The sequence below is a fragment of the Boleophthalmus pectinirostris genome, unplaced genomic scaffold (assembly GCF_026225935.1).
Source record: "Boleophthalmus pectinirostris isolate CB_2022bp ecotype Guang Dong unplaced genomic scaffold, ASM2622593v1 HiC_scaffold_20, whole genome shotgun sequence".
NCBI lineage: Eukaryota > Metazoa > Chordata > Actinopteri > Gobiiformes > Gobiidae > Boleophthalmus > Boleophthalmus pectinirostris.
The window spans coordinates 33,936,784-33,955,859 of record NW_026571153.1 but is presented as its reverse complement, the minus strand read 5'-3'; the positions used below and the strand labels follow the sequence as shown (position 1 = coordinate 33,955,859).

At 38.8% G+C, this 19,076-nt stretch overlaps 1 protein-coding gene across 5 annotated transcripts in view; it reads right to left on the bottom strand.

Annotated features, from left to right (window-relative positions):
• The window catches only part of LOC110171946 (uncharacterized), a 44,257-nt gene extending 25,435 nt beyond the window's left edge, over positions 1 to 18,822 (bottom strand). For all 5 annotated transcript variants that reach the window (XR_008632637.1, XM_055156846.1, XM_055156847.1 and 2 more), the window contains exons 1-6: positions 18,618 to 18,822; positions 15,788 to 15,944; positions 15,546 to 15,661; positions 12,394 to 12,658; positions 10,037 to 10,195; positions 8,539 to 8,733 (exon numbers count right to left, since the gene is read on the bottom strand). Coding sequence is in view for 4 of the 5 variants with exons in the window: in XM_055156846.1 (XP_055012821.1) it covers positions 8,539 to 8,733; positions 10,037 to 10,195; positions 12,394 to 12,658; positions 15,546 to 15,661; positions 15,788 to 15,944; positions 18,618 to 18,716 (991 nt within the window). In the remaining variant the exon portion in view is untranslated. The remainder of the gene's footprint in view (positions 1 to 8,538; positions 8,734 to 10,036; positions 10,196 to 12,393; positions 12,659 to 15,545; positions 15,662 to 15,787; positions 15,945 to 18,617) is intronic.
• Between the last annotated feature and the right edge of the window lie 254 nt (positions 18,823 to 19,076).

Genomic DNA, 19,076 nt, shown 5'->3' with positions numbered 1-19,076 from the left:
GCTGACCTTGTTCCTGCTGCAGTCTCTGGGCCCTCAGTGTCATGGCCCTTCCCCATCCTCTTGCCCTTTGCCTTCCCTTTGGGCGGCATCTCGTTGGCGAAAACTTGGTGTATACAGCACGGCAGCTACGACTCGTGTGTGCCCGCATGGGCATCGCATCAGTTTTTCTGACCCTGGTGGCTCGCATGAGGGCATGCACGTGACCCATAGGATCGACGCAATTGGCCCTTCAGGGACCCGTGCGTGGGCTGCAGGAATTCGGGGCGTGAGAAAATGGAAACACCTGTACCACACACCTGCGTGATGCGTACTTGACCTGTACTTCCCCGTAAGTGTGAGATACGTGCTTGCTATGAGCTGCCGCCCATAGACCGCTCGCAGGAAAAAATGTGCATGAACATTTCCTCTCTATGGGCTCACTGGGCGGTCTACGAGCTTGAAATCTTGTACGGGACACTTGCGAGCCCCATACGGCTTTAGTCCTCCAGCCCCCGCTCCTCTCTGTCTCCACCGTTTAGTACTCTAGACCTCACTCCTCCCTCTCTCACTCTCCCATTTAGTCCTCCAGACCTCACCCTTTCGCCCTACTTCTCTCTCCCATTTGTTCTGACACTCCCCTTTTTCCTTCCTTCTGACCTCACTCATTTCCTTTTCCTCTCGTTTCGGTTAACAGAGGGGCAGGTGGATACACTGTTTTATCACCACCTGACCCACTGTCTCGCTCTACCAGCAGAACCCCTTGAATCCAACTCTACACTTATTCTATTACTAATAAATTATTCAAATGCTTTGTTTCTCCTTATATTTATCCCAGATGGAGGCTCTGTCAATGTGCTTAAACTAAGATCAGATTAGCCTGTCAAAGCCACAGAAAAGATGCACCACTTTTAGATAATGAATCAAATGAAATCCGGTAACAGCTGGATTAAGAGGGCCGATAAACCTGCAGCATTCAGTCCAAACTGGCTGAATGCTGTGACTGGGTTTGCTTAGAATGTTCCACAGTAAGGTTTCAAACTTATCTTTTATTTATTTCATTATGGGTGTTTTATTGCAAAAAACTGAGGGGTCACCTCTCCACAGATCTGACCATTAACATGGCCCCCCTGCTTGCCTCCATGGCAATAAATATATTTAATGTCATACTGTGGAGCATTCCAGCTAAAACCATAATATCTCCTATGGAGATCGTCTCTCAAAAAAGTTACATAGGGTACCTTTAAAAATAGAGAAAGAACGAGAAAGAGGTTTACAGTGGACTCAAACAGTGCCTTTCAAATGGAAACACAACACAGCAAAAAGAAAAAAAAACATTTACAATACTGCTATGGCACATTGCTTTAGGTACACATACATAAGAAAAAATGGACTCACTCAGCCACAGATGCTCCAGTGTCGGGGCGTACTTTGGTCTTTAAACTGGCACCAGGCAGACGACTGATATGAGAAAATGAGCGACTCTGTCTGCCTCACTTCCCTGAATGCACTCTCACTCTCAGTTCATCTCTGTCGTCATCAACCCCCTCTTTATGCCCAGCCCTCCCTCGCCTCTGGTAAGCTATGAGTGGGCTATATCCCGTACTCTCTGCTTGTTGGCACTGGCAAATAATCAGGCTTCAATCTATTAATGTATATCCATGTTGAATGTTGTTGCATTGCATTGTCATTACACCACCTCTTTGTATTGATTGTATAATGTATATTTATTATGATTTATTAAATGTGTGCAAATACTAATCCATCCATATCACCTCCAGAATGTTGGTGTAAGAGGGCACTATGTCAATTTTTTTCTCCATGGAGGTGTTTTGTGTGGATAGTTCCACAAAATTGCATAGAAAAGCTATCAATCTCCATGGACAAGCCTGTGACTTTAATTTACAAAAAAATAAGATTCTTATTAAACAGGCAAGAATCCACTTCCAGAAAGGCTACACTGATTTGTTACAATCTTGTCTCTGCATTTGCATTAGTTCACTGACAGATTCACTCCTCCAACAATAGAATCTCCTTGAGGTCATACAGTTTTGTCTTTCTTTCTTCTTGATTGAAGTCTGAGTTTTTTGTTGTTGTTTTTTTTCCTTGAGGGCATATTTCAATCTAGGTGTGTGGCAATGGGATAGACCAAGACCAAATCAGTTACTTACAAATGCAAAATTTCAATGCCTTTCCTGTAATCAAACTATTTTTGTGGAACCATGTGATCTGCATGTTGTGTTGATCAGTATATCCATTATTGAAATAAAGCTTTCCCTCATGGATCAAAAAAGATGACAACTGCTGAGGAACGGTGTCTTTGGAGTAGTTGGTTATTAATACATGTGATGTGTGTTGTGTGACATGTTTCAGCTGTAGTCAACGGAAACAATTCTTGGTTTACCAAAACATGCCATATAGTTCGATTAGTATTAGCCGTGGTGTGTCATTGACAAAAGTTTCCAAAACAGTCAATTAATTATTAACTATTAACAAACTATTAAATACTAACAATTAACTATTAAGCATATCTGACCTAAATTGGGCTCAGACATTTTTCAAGAAACAGTGTATGTATTAATTAAAAGATTACACTCACAATTCAGTCCCAAATTTTAAGGTTGCTCACTTCATGTCTCCACTATTCTGCGATTGTCCTTATTTTTAAATTTGTATAATTAGAATGGAATAATTAGTTCACAAATAATGCAGTTATTAATAGTCAGCTATTTAAACAACTAAGGAATACAGCCCTAGACTCATCTATGGAAATTAGCTACTGTATGTTCAACACTTCCACACCTGCAGAACCTTGCATTGCAATGTTTGTACTCAAGGCCATGATCTGATAGAGCTATTGAAAGTGTATCAAAATCAACTCCTTCTCTATCAATCTGCCCATTCTTTGTCTGTCATCTCTGCCATTCTCTTGATTGGAAAAGGACAGCATAAAGGTTGCAGTTGTTATGGAAACAGGTCCAGTAAAAGCTGGAGAGAGGGAGAGAGAAGACTCTGAATAAACATAACAGCATGAGAGAGGGAGGGTTGAATAATGCAGAGGGGGTGGGTCACCTGTGATTGCTCCATCTGCAATAACAAAAGCTTTGTTGTGCAGGTCTGTGTGGATGGGAGAGGGAGAGGTAACCGATGCTCCACACAGCTCAAATACAATGGAACAGAAATGCCATTCCTCCAGAGTGCAGAGTTTGAATAGAACTAACAAGTTCATGCAGATTAATTCATTTAGCAACAAGTCTTAGAGAGTTCACTCAGACTAGGCATTTACAATGTTCTAGAATGTAATTTAAAAAGATGGACAATCTAGATAGAGCTCTTTATGTGTGTTCACGCCAGAGCGTCAAAAAAGACTTTACATATAAAATGGACGCTTTGACACTCTGGTGTGAACCCCCTTTTGGCTGTGGTGTGCAAGTTGTGGCCCCGGGACCATATACCACCTTACTGCACATTCATTTTACTATAACATTAATAAAATTACATTAGGTTTTTCTGGGCATTAATCAGACAATTAAAATGCTTTTATTCTACTTTTCATCTTTAAGTAAAGCCACATCTTTATAAAAAATAGTGTGAAAATAATCTTTTTAGGAAACTCGACCTCAATTTTCAACTATGGGTTGTTTGTTTAAAAAGTATATAGACCCCTGGCAAAAATGCTGTTTGCAGTTATTATGGGTTTCAGCATTTCTGTGAGCCAGTAGGTAAAGCTCAGCATTTTGCCTTCACCAAAAATGTTTGTGAAGGCAAAATATTTTAACCATGCACCGATATCATTCATATGTTCATTTGCCAAAAGTACTGTATCTTAATTTTCACATTTTATGATATTCTACACCTAGTCCAAATATCTCCACTGAAATCATAGTATGTTTCACTTCACCTTTGCCTTCTGTTGCCTATATTCTGGAATTTATACTATTATATATAAATGTATAATATATAATGTTTTTTTGTTTGTTTGTTTGTTTTTTTGAAGTCAAATTTAAGTAAATTAGTTTTCTGCCACATTTCTTTATGGTACATTGGCTGTGTTCAAGTGACATGACATACTCAAAAGTAAGCAGTGGTGAAGGTCCCACTTTTATATCAGTATTTGCTGTTTAACTTTCAGAGATGCAAATTTTTAAAACTGGTTTATGGTCAATGTCTCTGTATCTTTATTTAAAAAAAAAAAGAAAAAAACTGGCACAAAGTTCAACATCTTCTCTGTGTCACCAATGTATTGGGGGGCATAGTAACCATGGCAACACACGAGCCACATCGTTGTTTTTCTGATGTCCTGAAATAATACATCTTTTGTGACATATGTGTAAGCATTATTTACCCCATTCAAGCATTTGATTTTCAGGATACATGGTGAGTGATAAATTTATTTTGACACTTCTTGTGATTCTAATGTTATTTGATATCAGCTCAGCAGTAATATGTTTTCATTTGTCCATTTACCATAGTAAAAAAAAAATCTTGTGATATTATTTTGCTCTTGTTTGTTCAGAAGCCTTATACTCTTTTTAAGCTTTGCCTTCACAAAATCTGGTCATAAAAAAACTGACCTGGAACATGTATGCTGAATTGATATCAAATAACATTAGAATGCTAGATACCTGCGCATGTGCTGCTCATACACTGTGCTGCTGCACTTACGCACTCTTACACTTTGGTGTAAATAGGGGGTTAGTGTCTTGTAGGATTTTAGAAGAAGCAAAAGTTTGAGACATTTCTTCTCGTCATTTAAGTAGTCACCTGCAATTAACACATGTATCCCACTTACTAATTTAGCATCAGAACTTATTTTATCACAAAATAATAAACCGTTTACTGGGCTAGCAAATGTTGCAACTTCATGTTCACCACACAGACAGTGATGCTTTCTGCACTCAGGCTGCATGCGCATCTGCTGTGTTGCCAAACAAATAATCCGTTGGTATGTGTGTTTAGTTTCACTTTCATTTTTAATGCTCTGAGGCACCACTTCCTTTGCTATCTGTGTTAAGTCATTGCCCCTTCAGAGCACTATCACATTACAATCGGTGTGCATTCTGCTAAGTAAACTACAGCACATGGCATCAGTTTTGTTTCATTTATATTTACAGAGAATTGCCAGGAGCATGGGTGACATAGGTTTGTGGGTGAAGCATTGCACAAAATCTTCCAGCTAAGGTGGGTTCAAATAGAGCATGTGAGAGATCATTAAAATACTCAAACATGCATGGATCTAAAACCTCTTCAGGCATGGTAGAAAGGTAAAAAATGCTGATTTTACCTCATCTCAAAAGTAGTCAGCCTTGTCGCATGGGTCTAGAACAAAAAAAAAAAATCATAATTTTCTGTAAAATGTTCAAAATGCTGACATTAATTTTGGTCAATATGTCTGTCTGCCTACATCAAGTCATTCTGTTGCCCTGTGCCATATGTAATGCACTATATTATGATTCTAGGTAAACATGTGATGTTGATCCTCACTCACAAATAAGGACTATTATGCTCTCAGGCTGAGCCACTGGAGATTATAATTGCAGTGGGCAGAGTGGAGAGTACTGGAGTGCGCATATGCTAACACTTTTGTCTCTCCATCTCTGCTTCACAGGTGCAGCACTAAATCAAGAGCTTTCAGGGACTGGATGGAAGCTAGAGGAAAAACAGGCTGCTATCTAACATCTACAGAACATGAAAAGGTGTTGTACAACAGAAACAAAAGAGGGATGATCTGGGCTCATGCTCTCATCACCACCCTCTTCTACTCTGCTCGCGGTTTTTGTTGTCCTCTCATCTTTTGTTGTACACGATGCTGGCCTCATTTGGTGGTAGCCCCATCTGTCCTCGACAATGGTTCTTCAAATCAAACCAACAATACTGTAATACATATGTTCATCTGCATTTGATAAGAAAGGGATTTTGGATAAACAACAAAAGATGCTGGTTTTAATAGAGCAGTTTGAATTTATATTTGGTTATTGCTAATTGACACAAATTTAAAAATAAATATGGTATCAGGATGTAACCATCTTTTCCTCTCTAAACTTCAGACAGAGGTGGATGAGTAAATACACTGTGAGTAATATTTAAAATGTTACATGGACAAGTCAGTCTGGAACTGCAGCTGTAAACTAGTTGTTTAGCTATAATCTGCCACTGAACATCTCCATTTTCATGAGTTTTGAGTTTTATGCATTATGTCTCTGTACATTGTCCCTTCAAATAAAGACTAAACTAATAAAGACTATTCTAAAATAAATAAATAAATAAATGCATTTAAAAAAAATCTAATTTCTGATATAAAAAGAATGTAATTGCTCACTCTTGTATTGCAAAGAATAGACCAGGACAATTAGAAGAACTTAGCATTAGTTTTACTGAAAAATGGGTTCAAATACAAAATAGTGAGGGGGAATGTTTGAAAATGATTGGTGATGCGTTGAATGTCACAACAAAGTCAACAGAATAGCGCCTCTTAGTGGAATACTTACTTTACTGCATGGAACAGGACTATAACTGCATACTTATATATACATACACATCTTTTCACTCTCAGTCATATCAGGTAAGCATATCCTAGGGTTTTGAAAGTTGATTCAAAGTTAGTTTAACCTGATGTAATAGTTTGTACTGGTCATGCATACAGTGCAAGTTGAGGGGTTGTTCTATTGAAAAAAAATACAGATACCAAAAAAAATATAATTAAACATTGCATCTACTTTGATCAGTTGCATACGTGGACTCTGTTTTCATTGTATGAGACACAACTGTGTGTGTCTGCAATGTGTTCTGAGCTACTGAGTTAAAAAACACACTTTAAAATATCAATAAGAATATTTACATTTAGTTCTATAAACAAAAAAGCCATATCATAATTTATAGAATAACTCTCTATACCATCTGTTGAGAAAGTACCTAGCATGAAATTGTCCACAGGAGAGAAAAGTAGTCCGAGTTAAACTCCCAGTCGTCGAAAATGTTCACATTAAAGTCCCACTCATCAAGCCAGCGTGATTGGTCCTGTATTCAGTGAATGATCACATCATCAGTTTTAGACAGACAGACTGGTTGGCTGCTTTAATGATAGTTGTCTAAGAGACATGAGCCAGTGACAGTACAGACTATAAGCTGCATTAAATGACATAGTGCACTATACTGTGGTACTACACATGTTATTGGACAAATTTGCCTTGGCATTACAGAATAAGAACTACATGGTTACATATGGATAAGACTCTTGAACCTGGACTGCATTTCTGGGCACTTCATTTTGTCATTTGGTTGGTTCTCTCTCTGCTGGTAGCAATGGTAATCATTCAGTCATTTTGCAATGGGGTCGAAGGAAAAGAAGCAAAGCCAAATTGAAGATATGTTTCTGATGGTGTTACATGGTTAATAATGCTACAAGTGTGCATAGTAATTCTCCTCTTCATTACGTAAAATGGATTCTTTTGAGCCATGTTAAAAAGTTGTTACCTCCTCAAAAACATACCCACAGTTGGTTTCATTTACACATGTTAGAGTAACCTTTAATTATTTGTGTCTATATCCAAAGTGATGAAACATGTAATTTTTCAATGGTATGTTAACTTTTATCTTTTGTTCAGTAGAGATGAGCAATTCTAGCACTGATGTTAACCAAATGAATCTTTTGAAGTGTGTAGAGTTTAAAAATGTAGTAATAGTACCACAAGACATCACAAGTTGTTTTTTTGTTTGAGAGAAGAATTCAAGTTTGTGTAATAAACATGTGTAAATGAAACAAAACTCAGGGTATGTTTTTTTATGAGGAAACAACATTATAACATAGATTAAACATATATGGGCCCCTTGAAGATACAACACAGTATGTCTCATGTGAGGGCTGAAACGATTTTGGACAGCCTTCTCAGGTACAACACAGTCTGTATCTGCAGAGAATAGCCACTAGAGATGAACTGTTGAGGAGTGACTGGTTAGGACTGTTTCTATCTAAGCTTTTTCATCACTACACATGAGGAGACTCATTTTTTGGATGACAGAGATAGCTTGTTGTTGACCATAGTCGAGTAACTTGTGCTAAGAATGAGAATCTGCGCAGTGCATGTCCACCAGCTTTTCAACGTGTTTTAGGTAGTGGGCTGTTCTTCTCATTACAGCCTCCCGCCGCACTGAGTTTGAATCTCCTGCACATACAACAACAGACAGTCTATATGACAAATGTATGTGTATAAATTATTTAAATGAACAGGAAAATTGTCTTTGAATCTTTATTTAAAGAGGGGCTACTACACTTTTATGGGGTATTAGCCGCTAATATATAAAATATTTAGATCATCATGTTATCTTATATTATATTGTTAAATGCTATATATGGCAAAAATAACATATTAACATGTTTAATAAGTCCCCTCTCCCTTTGCTCTCTTTGCTAAATTACTCCCGCTTCAGAGACATGTGGCCAGGTTATATCTGTAATCCCACAGTCGTTTTACTAGTTTTAGTTATCAATTAGTATCTGATTTTCAATACTTTTGACAACCCTAAAAACACTAATGTTATATTTTCATTAGTTATTTTAATTACCTTGAACTCCTGTGATGAGGATGTCTACTGCCGTCCTGTATTTGACTATAGCTGCACTAAGCTCTCCCTCCTTCTCCTTCTCCATGGCTGCAGTGAGCTCGGAGGAGGCGCTGGTCAGATAAGCAGCTCCTGAGTTCATGTTGTCCAAGGGCAGAGAAAACAGCTCAGAATGGTCACTGCAGCGGTCAGAGTCACCTGGAAATGAGGGTGTATGAAATGACTTTGAACAAAACCAACATGTCTAAAATAACAAAGACCACAGTCTGATTATATATATTATATATTATATATATATATATATATATATATATATATATATATATATATATATATATATATATATATATATATATATATATTTTTTTTTTTTTTTTTTTTTTTTTTCCCATCCCTCCTCTCTTCTTGACATTCCAAACCACTCCAAAGCAGCAAACATCTTATATGGCCAAGTAGTCTGTACATTATTCATTCAAGCATACACGTCTTGAGGGAATACCAAAGATAATTTAGTAAATGTGATACTTTAATTCTTAAAGAGTTTCCAGGCTTGCCAGTAAAGGATACCAAAGTTCTTGAAAAATGTGTCCGTAATTATTTTTTTCATGAGTTTTGCCAAAGGTAGAAATTGTGACAACTGACTCGTAAATAGTGCCATCTTTCCAAAGTGGTAGTATACTGTAACATACTTTGTAAAGAAATGTAATCAGTATTCTACATTTCTTTCTATCTAAATGAAGTTGTTCCACGTAATTTAACAAGTATATATTTGACTGAATATCAAAAGTTTTTTCCAAAGAGGTTTGTGTAAAGGGATGTGTAAAGGAGGAGTTCCAGAAGTCCACAGTCTGAAATTTGAAAAAGTATTTTAGCTGCAGTATTTTGACTGAAATTATTTATTATGAGTAATTTTTTTTTAGAGTCTATTAATCTAAAAATGTATTCTGTACTTATAATAATGACTATCTTGGCTCCATTGAGAGGTTATAGTATGCCATTAAATGCATCTATTTATTTCGTTATTATAGACATATTGTGCCTCTGTCTGCTATATACTTAATCTATTACACCCATGGATCATTATGCTATAATCTGCACATTTGAACATACTGTCAGCCTCTCCTATAAATAGCTTCAGGTCACGGTAGCAAGTAGACTTTTTTTTCGACACTGGGGAATCTTGAAAAAAATGTTGACTGGAGAACGAAGTGAGTAGAGAGCAGTGAGCATATCCCGCTGGCAGTGACAACGGCATATGGCCTCTTGAAAATAAGCGATTAATCTAAATTACATTTGAGTAATCACTCAAACATACCACAAGTCACTACAAATACCACTGCAAGTGGGTAAACATTGAGAGAAAACAACTATAACATGGTTAAAAGGTCTGAAAAGTCAATTTTGCAGAATAGGTCTGCTTTAACACTGCTCAACACAAATGACACTTTTTAAAAGTAGAAAAAACAAGTGAAAAGAGTAGTGAAAGAGCTTATAAAGTCACCTGGGTTATAATAAGGGTCAAATGTAGCCAGGTCATCTTGAGACAGAGGAGGTGGCGCATCATCGGTATGTGGTGCCTCGTCTTCCACCACTGAATCAAAAAGGGAATTCAGCTCTTCCTGCGACTCCTGTAAATCTTGCATTAGAAACGGTGATGGAACTGGAGCCACATAGAGAACAAAAGTCAGTACATCATAAAGTTTAGCTTGTATTTACACTGTTAGCCACTCTGGCTATTAAATAATCATTATCTGAAATATATATGAAATAATATGAAACATGACATAACATAAGGAACTAAAAGCTGTATGTATTTGATTATGAAACAATTCTAGCCACAGCTGCCCAGGGGAAGACTGATGGAAGCGAGGCTACCATTCTGCGCCATTGGCCCTTCTGTCCACCACCATCACTCACACACACACCACTTTCATACAAATTCAAGTGCCTTGCCTAAGGGGGCACAACAACAATTTTATTACTAGCACCCCACTGTGGCACCTGATTTTCCCAGCAGTCTCCCATGCAAGTACCATATTTTCCGGGCTATTAGGCGCTCTGGATTATAAAGCGCACTGTCATTAAATGGTCTATTTTCGAACTTTTTTCACTAATAAACCGCACTGGACTTTAAAGGAAACCCAACAGTGTGATGGGTGAGTGGTTTTGTTTGTTTGTGGCGTTCACGGTGACTCTGGGCTTTGTTCAGTTATGGCGTGTAGGGAGGGTGCTGTCTGGGACCAACGGATTGTCGGCGTGTTCACAGTGACTCTGTTGTTCAGTTGTGTCTAGAAGTGGCACATTGCACTTGCTTTTTCGGTTCCTCCTCTGTTCCATTCCTCGTCTGCGTGGAGTGATGAGTGTGGCTGTGGGTGTTGGTTGCTGAGCGGTTGCTGTCTGCTCTGTGTGTGTTTGCGTGTGCTGCAGGTGCTGTGGCTTTGTAGTTTACTGAAGTCATGCTGGGACACCCAAGTGGATTCATGTATAGGGCGCTCTGGATTGTGGGGCGCGCAGTCGTTTTTTGGTGGGGTTGGAGGCTTAAGAGCACGTCTAATAACCGGAAAATAAGGTACTAACCAGGCCCGGCCCTGCTGAGCTTCTGAGATATGACGGGATCAGGCTTTGAGAAGCTGGTATGGCCACGGAATGTTCTATAATATAGCATTAAACTAATCTATCTTGTATTTATTCAACTGCAGGTGTTTTATAACTAAATAAGTATGCTGGAATATATTAATTAGCCAGATTTGTTGCAAATAAATGACAAAAATGTGAGCTGGGCTGCCTCTCCGCAAAACTGACATGTAATTTGTCCTGGCAGCATCAACTACTTGCCTCCATTGAAAATTGTTTTTCCAAGAGACTTTCCAAGCAATGTAGCATCTCCATGAAGACAGGTGACATATCCAGCTATTTATTTTTATTTAAATAATAATAATAATATATTAATTTAAATGTAATGTAATAGTTAAATTTATTATAGTTTGATTTATTATTTAATATTTAAATAATTGTTTACTTTATTTTATTTAAATTAATTTTTACTTTAGTTTTATGGTAATTTATACAAATGTGTGTGAGTTAATGCAAATGTTATTATTTTTATAATTTTAATTTATATATTTTTATGTGAATTTGATATTTTATGGAAATGTATGTTAATTTATATTATTTTTATTTTAAATGAATATATTTGATTTCATTTAAATGTACTGCATTTATTTTGAGTCATTATTTATTATTTTATTTTTATAGCATTTTATTTTTATGTGTTTGTTATATTATTTGCAAATTATGTAATTTGCTAATTATGTAATTATGCTAATGTATGCTAATCATTGTTAATTTTTGTTATTTTAAATTCTATTTTAATATGTTTAATTTAATCTTGATTTTATTTTATTGCTTTCATTTATTTTAATTGAATTTATTATTTTTATAAATTTTGTATATACAAACCAGAAGTCTGTCAACTTAGATTTGTTTTTGTTATGTTTTGGGTTTTTTTTATAAAAATGTGTTGGTATGTAGGGTAATGGCTAAGGTTAGGGTTATGACTAGGGTCAGGTTTAAGCTTAGGGTTATGCTTATGGTTAGGCCTACCATTAGGGTTGGGGCTAAGGGTTAGAGTCGTGGTTGGAGTTTACAGGTGATTAAGGTTAGTGTGGGGCACGGCGCTTGCGGGGTGCGGTGCTTGTAGGGCACGGCGCAGACGCATGTGAGGGCTGATCTTTACCACTTGAGGCTACATTTATATGTACTCTGAGGAGATGACTTGCAATAGCAGTTTGTAATTGTAGTAGTAACTGTAGTTTTGTAAGATGTAAATAACATCTATACTCTGCTATGGTCTTTCACCTCTGTCATCCAGTTCTGAGTCACTTGGTTCTTCAGGAGATCCTCTAATGTGACAGAAGGCCTCAGCAGCTACTTCTGGCTCTCCCAGTTCTAAGCCCAAGTTGTTTCCTAAATCTTGGGGTAAAGTTGGAGCCTCGTGTCCCATTTCTTCATCAGCGGGCAGACAGTCTGAGGCACGGCGTTTGGGGAGGGGGATGAGAGGGGGAGGCAGTGTCCCAGAGGTGTATACTACAGTGGGGTCCAAAGGACGGGACACCTCACCCCCCTACGAGCACAAAACAAAAGTGTGTTGCTCTAAACCATAGACTGTATAAACAAGTGGATTAAAGGAGGAGGCAGCTGGTAGTTATTGGACTGAGTATGGAGCTCTATATTTGGAATTCTGACCACAAGTAATTTTATCATGGCAACCAAAGAACCAGTCTGGGGCAAGATTGTTTAAGGTAACGCTTCTTCCCACCCACAATGCTGGTTTGGCAGGGAGCGGGCAATCAATGTGTTGTTAACGCTAGTGGGAGCAGCCTAAGGAAAAGACGGCTCCTGATTGGTCTGTTATTAATGTTCATATCTTGACTTATGGACAAAATAGTGACATAAAATACCAGGGGAGATTTTTATGCAATAGAAAGTGAATTGGAGCCAGGATCCTTGAAGCCAAAGTGCACACATGCTCACTTTCCATTTGCAAGACTGCAGCTAAAAGGGTTAGTTAAGTCCATTTATACATACAGTCTATGGTCTAAAACCACCAACAATCGTACAAAACCAGCCAATATATAGTAACAAAACATGAAATCGGAAAAAAAAAAAAAAAAAAGTCAAGCCAAGATAAAGCCATAAAGCACAGTAAAAGACAACATATTGCATTCCCACTCTAGAATGCAAATATAATTTTTTTTTATGTTATGACCAGTTCACTTCTGGAGACTGAGTTACTACTACAAATCAGGAAAATAGAAGCACCGTATTTTCTGCACTTTAAGGCGCTCTGGATTATAAGGCACACCGTCATTGAATGGTCTATTTTTAATCTTTTTTCACATATAAACCGCACCGGACTAGGCGCATTTAACGAAACACAACAGTTAGATAAGTCAGTCAAACTTTATTTAACGCGTTCACAATAACTCTCAACTTTTTTCAGTGTTGACGCGTAAAAAAACAAAACAAAACAGTCTGAGACGCTAAATTGTTAGCGTATTCACAGTAAATCATAATTGTCATTGGCTCAAAATGCGGCAGCCTCTCGCCATTGGAGCTTTACACACGCTGCTCTGTTGGCACGAGAGTCCGTATCTTCAAGTGTGCGCACGAAGAGAAGGGGCTTTGCAGTCGCCTCTTTATAAACTGTTATGAGTTTATAAGGGACCCACGCATTTCTGGGTCCCTGTGTAAGGCGCTCTGTCCTCCATGACCAGGTAAAATTCCAGTCCTTTATTCATGAAAATACCCAAATTCCTAAATCACTGATCCTTTTAGTGCCTGACTGTGCTTCACTCTTGCAACATGCTGAGCTTCACAGTGCATTCTCATGCGCCCTGGTCTTTGGCGACAGGTAATGAATGTCTCCTGCTCCTGTCCATTCACAAAAATGTCCAAATTGTCTCACAATCCAGTTTTTCGTAGTTTCTCTGCTTGGCCGTATCATTGTGCCTTGAGCCAAGTGCACGTCACTGTGTGCCTCCATCTGCAGTGTCAGGTAACGCCCCATAACCTCTTCATTCATAAAAGTTCCAAATTCTTACGCATCTGTCCCTTGTAGCCACACTGCTCAGCTGCACTCACAGTACCAGGACCTTTACGTACAGTGGTGTGACTTCAACAATAGGATAAGATAAACGCATTCTAAATATAACTCTGGTACATGATCCCAGGGTTGACGGCTGGGAATCCTCTTTACGCAGCTCATTTTCTGGAGTTTGGGAGTCACCCCAAAGGACGGGCAAGTCATTCTGCGCCTGTCAAGGCGCCGAATGACAATGCCAACTATACAACCAGATTCATTGTGAGAGAACGCATGTTTGGAGGTGAAATTATATTTAGAATCTGTTTATCTTAACTGATTGCTGAAGGCGCACCACTGTACGTCCTGGTACTGTGAGTGCAGCTGAGCAGTGTAGCTACAAGAGACAGATGCGTAAGAATTTGGAACTTTTATGAATGAAGGGGTTACGGGTGTTACCTGTCACTGCAGATGGAGGCGCGCAGTGACGCGCACTTGGCTCAAGGCGCAATGATACGGCCAAGCAGAGACACTACGACAAACTGGATTGTGAGACAATTTGGACATTTTTGTGAATGGACAGGAGCAGAAGACATTCATTACCTGTCGCCAAAGACTAGGGCGCATGAGAATGCGCTGTGAAGCTCAGTGTGTTGTGAGAGTGAAGCTGTGCTGGGCTTGCAGTCAGACAGCGGCACTAAAATGATCAATGATTTAGGAATTTGAATATTTTCATGAATAAGGGCTAAAGGACTGGAATTTTACCTGGTCATGGAGGACAGAGCGCGTTACACAGGGACCCAGAAATCTGTGGGTCCCTTATAAACTCATAAAAGTTTATAAAGAGGCGCTTAAAAATGCAAACTTTTACGCACTCGTTAATCTGGCATCTCCACTGCACTCTCACCTGCAAGGGAGGTCAGAGCAGCGTGCGTCAAGCTCTGCGAGCTCTAATGGCGCAGAGCACGCCAAATACCCTGCTATACGGGATTGCGGTTCTCTCTCTCTTTCTCTGTCTCATCCAAGATTAGTCCTGGAGTAGTCCTGGTTCATCGGTGTTGGAATGGCGGCATCAAGGTGTCAGAATGGGGGCATCAAAAAGTGTTGGAATGGGGGCATGTCGTGGTGGATGGTTGTCAGAATGATGGTCGGAATAGGGGTTGCAGCCCCTGTATGGAGTAAATTGTACTAACACTCGAATAAATTCATATATAAGGCGCTCAGGATTATACGGCACGCAGTCATTTTTGGATGAAATGAAAGGCTTTAAAGCGCGCCCTATAGTGCGGAAAATACGGCAATTTAACAGTTGAAAGGGAAAGTCTACTAGAATCATGACCTGCCCTCAAACTTAAGTTTTCTTTTTTTTTCACAGGGTTGTTAAAATGTAATGATGTCATGTAACCCAACCCAATGGTTTTGGACTCACTCTGAAAAAGTCTTTGAGCTGCGGGCTGTTATAAAGAGCAGGTATAGTGGTAGTGAAACTAAACATGACTTCTGCTGCTCTCCTCCTTTCTTCTATCACAGCTTCATCAAATCTCCCTGTAGGACAAAAGTTTTGTTAGACAGAAACATAGCAAAGTTAGAATGTTAGCAAATGGCCGGTGCATAGTAACAGATAAAACATTTTTTATAAATTTAAAGAGCATAAGTAGGCCATATTATTACCAAAGACTTGTGCTCGTGGAAAAGGGGGGAACTCTTCTTCTCGTCTGAACAGATTTCTGTGTGTGTAGGCCAGCTCTCCATGAAGCTTCTTCAGCTCAGAGAACCTCCTCCAGACCACTATCTCCTTCACATCTTCAGGATGAGACTTGGACACAAACTACAAATCATCAAGGAAAAATAGCATTCAGTCATTACTATTGCTTTTAGATTTAGATTGATGCTTTAAAGGTGCACTATCTAACATTCCTGGTGCGGGGGTAGGGGATTAGCTACCTTTGTGTCTTGAGATGTTTTGCTTCTTCATATCTCTCTGTATCTCAAATCCATATTGATTATTTGTATTGCTCAGGATTAACTTGAAAAATTGTATTTCTTCTTGAGAGTGGGCTCACCTCCACTGACCTGATCTGTAATTTGGCCTGGTGGTGTTACATACAGATAAAACATTAAATAAGTTATTGAAGTTTGAAAAAATAAATATTTAGATCTTTGCATTAAATTGGTAACAAGAATGGAATAAAAAAAAAAAAAGGGACTGTTGAATAGGTCTGTCACGATAACAACTTTTGAAGTGTGGTATGGTAAGTAAATATAGAAGACATTTAAGTAGTTAGTTTAAGTAGTTAGTTTGTTATTTTTGTTCATAATTCTACAGCTCAAATTTTGTCATATATAAAAAAATACCAACTATTTCCCACTAGAGCAAGGAAAACATACACACGATAAATAATAACATCCAAAACTTATCGGTTCATAATTTATTGAATTAAAGTCGATATAGTAAATGTGACATGTCTACTGTTCTATAACATTCTATAACATGTCAATAGTGGAGGACTTGTCAGTGGAATAGTTGCTTAAACATGAATGAAATGGAGGTTAACTGATAAATGTAACAAAAACTGTTTAAACTATATTTCACATTTAAAAATTTGCCTTGATAGAAATATGACAGTGAATTTCTTTCTCAGAATAACCCTGCATATCTCCTTCTGCATATGACAAGATCACAGTGGTCATGCGGACCAATTTGCAGTCCAACTCCTACAGGATGGTACATCCAGACGTGCCATTGCAAAGTGTCTCCCAGCACAATCTCAAGAAGGAGGAGATTTCAGGAGACAGGCACTTACACTAAGAAAGCTGGACAGGCCTGTAGAAGGTCTTCAAGCCATCAGCAGGACCCATATCTGCTCCTTTGTGCAAGGAGGCTAAGCACTGCCCGTGTCCTACAGAATGGATTCCAGCAAGACACTAGTGTCTCTACCCAAAACAATCAGAAACAGACTTCCTGGGGGTGGCTTGAGGGCACCATGTCCTGCAGTGGGCACTGTGCTCATGGCCCAGCACTGTGGAGCTCCATTGGCATTTACTAGACCACACCAGAATTGGCAAGTCCATCACTGGTACCCTGTGCTTTTCACAGATGAGAGCAAGTTCACCCTGAGCACTTGTGATAGAGGTGAAAGAGTCTACAGAATAAAAGGAGAATGTTCTGCTGCCTGCACCATGGTTCAGCAAGAGCGGTTTGGTGATGGGTCAGTGATGGTCTGGGGAGGCTGATCCATGGCGGGACGCACAGACCTCTACGGCTGGAAGATGGCAGTCTGACTGACATTAGGTCATTGAATCCACTGTCAGACTACGCTGGTGATGCACGACAATGTCCGGCCCCTGTGGCAAGAGTCTGTAGAGTCGACGTCTGGGACATTATGTTTGGGTCCATCAGACGCCGCCAGGTTGCTCCTCAAACTCTACAGGAGCTCGGGGATGCACTTACACAGGACATCCCACAAGACATCATCTGTCGTCTCATTAGGAGCCACGACATTGTCAAACATGCAGACAAGCATGTGGGGCCACACAAGAGACTGAGAGGCATTTTGAGTTACAGAAATTTAATTTTGGCAAACTGGACTAGCCTGCCTGCCACATCATTATTTCACTTTGATTTTCAGGGTGTCTATAAAATTAAGCCCTCTGTAGGCTAAAATTTTTTATTTCTGTCCATTTTTCCCCCCATATTGAGATCTGATGTGTTTTCAGAGTATTCCTATTATTTTTTGAGCAGTATAGAAATAAATCATGAGAACTAAGGCTATGCATGTGAAGCTTGTTGTGTTACCAACCAAATAAACTACCAGTATTTAAAGGTTGACTTTTTTAGTAATGTCATAATGTTGTTATCTCCACAAAAACATACCTGGAGTTGTGTGTTGTTTCATTCATACGTATCTGAATGACACCGAATTACATAGCTGTCTTAGGGCAGGGCAAACAAACAAAGTAACAAAAAGCAACAAAAAAAAAAAAAATAATAATAATAAAATAAAATAAAATCCACCATGTGCATTTTTGTCTAAATTGATATGTTTGGAAGAAAATCGATTGTATTTCCTCCAGTATCCTGCACTGGAAATGCACGACAAGCTGCTCACTGCAGTCACAGGGAGTGATGTTTTATAAGTGTTGTACTCTTCCTTTATGTACCTCATGAAGAAGAGAGAAGTTTTCAAATCACGCCTTTTGGCCCACATCAGCTACATGTCACAGGCAGCCCCAACACTGTCACGAGTTTGTGTATATATCGGTTTCATGTTTGAGAGACGAACATGTGTGAACGACACAAACACAACTCAGGGTGTGTTTGTGATGAGGAAACAACCAATGTAACCGATCGGAAAATTGCATAATGTAGGCCCTGTACTAATGAAATGAGTGAAGTCCAGTCAGTGATAAACATATAACTAGAAAAGCAGCAGCCAGATTAGACTGGATGCGCACACGGCCGAGGCAGAGACAGTACAGTGGACAGTAGAGTGGACAGTACCCGGGCGGTGATCCTGTACTCCGTGTGGCCCTTCTCGTGCGTGCGTGTGTCGCTGACGGTGAAAAAGCGGTAATACTCTTCTTTCTGTTTCCGTGACATGTCCCTTCACGACGTTAAGTGTTATCAAAAATAATTATGGCGAAAGTAAATCACACATCAACAGAGAAGATATGTCAACAGACCACTTCCGCGTCCTGAGGTACATGAAACGTCATTACGTAAGGAGATACGTAATGCGTTGCTTTCGCTCTGTGTGCGTCTGTCGGTCTCAAATAATAATAATAATAATAATAATAATAATAATAATAATAATAATAATACATATGCCAATTTTAACAAACAAAAAAATAAATTAGTCATTACTTAAACTTTTTTTTGCATTATTTTATTTTTGCTTTTTGTTTGAGTTATACTAGACACAAAAAGAGAACAGTTGAACAACAAAAACCCCATGCCCAC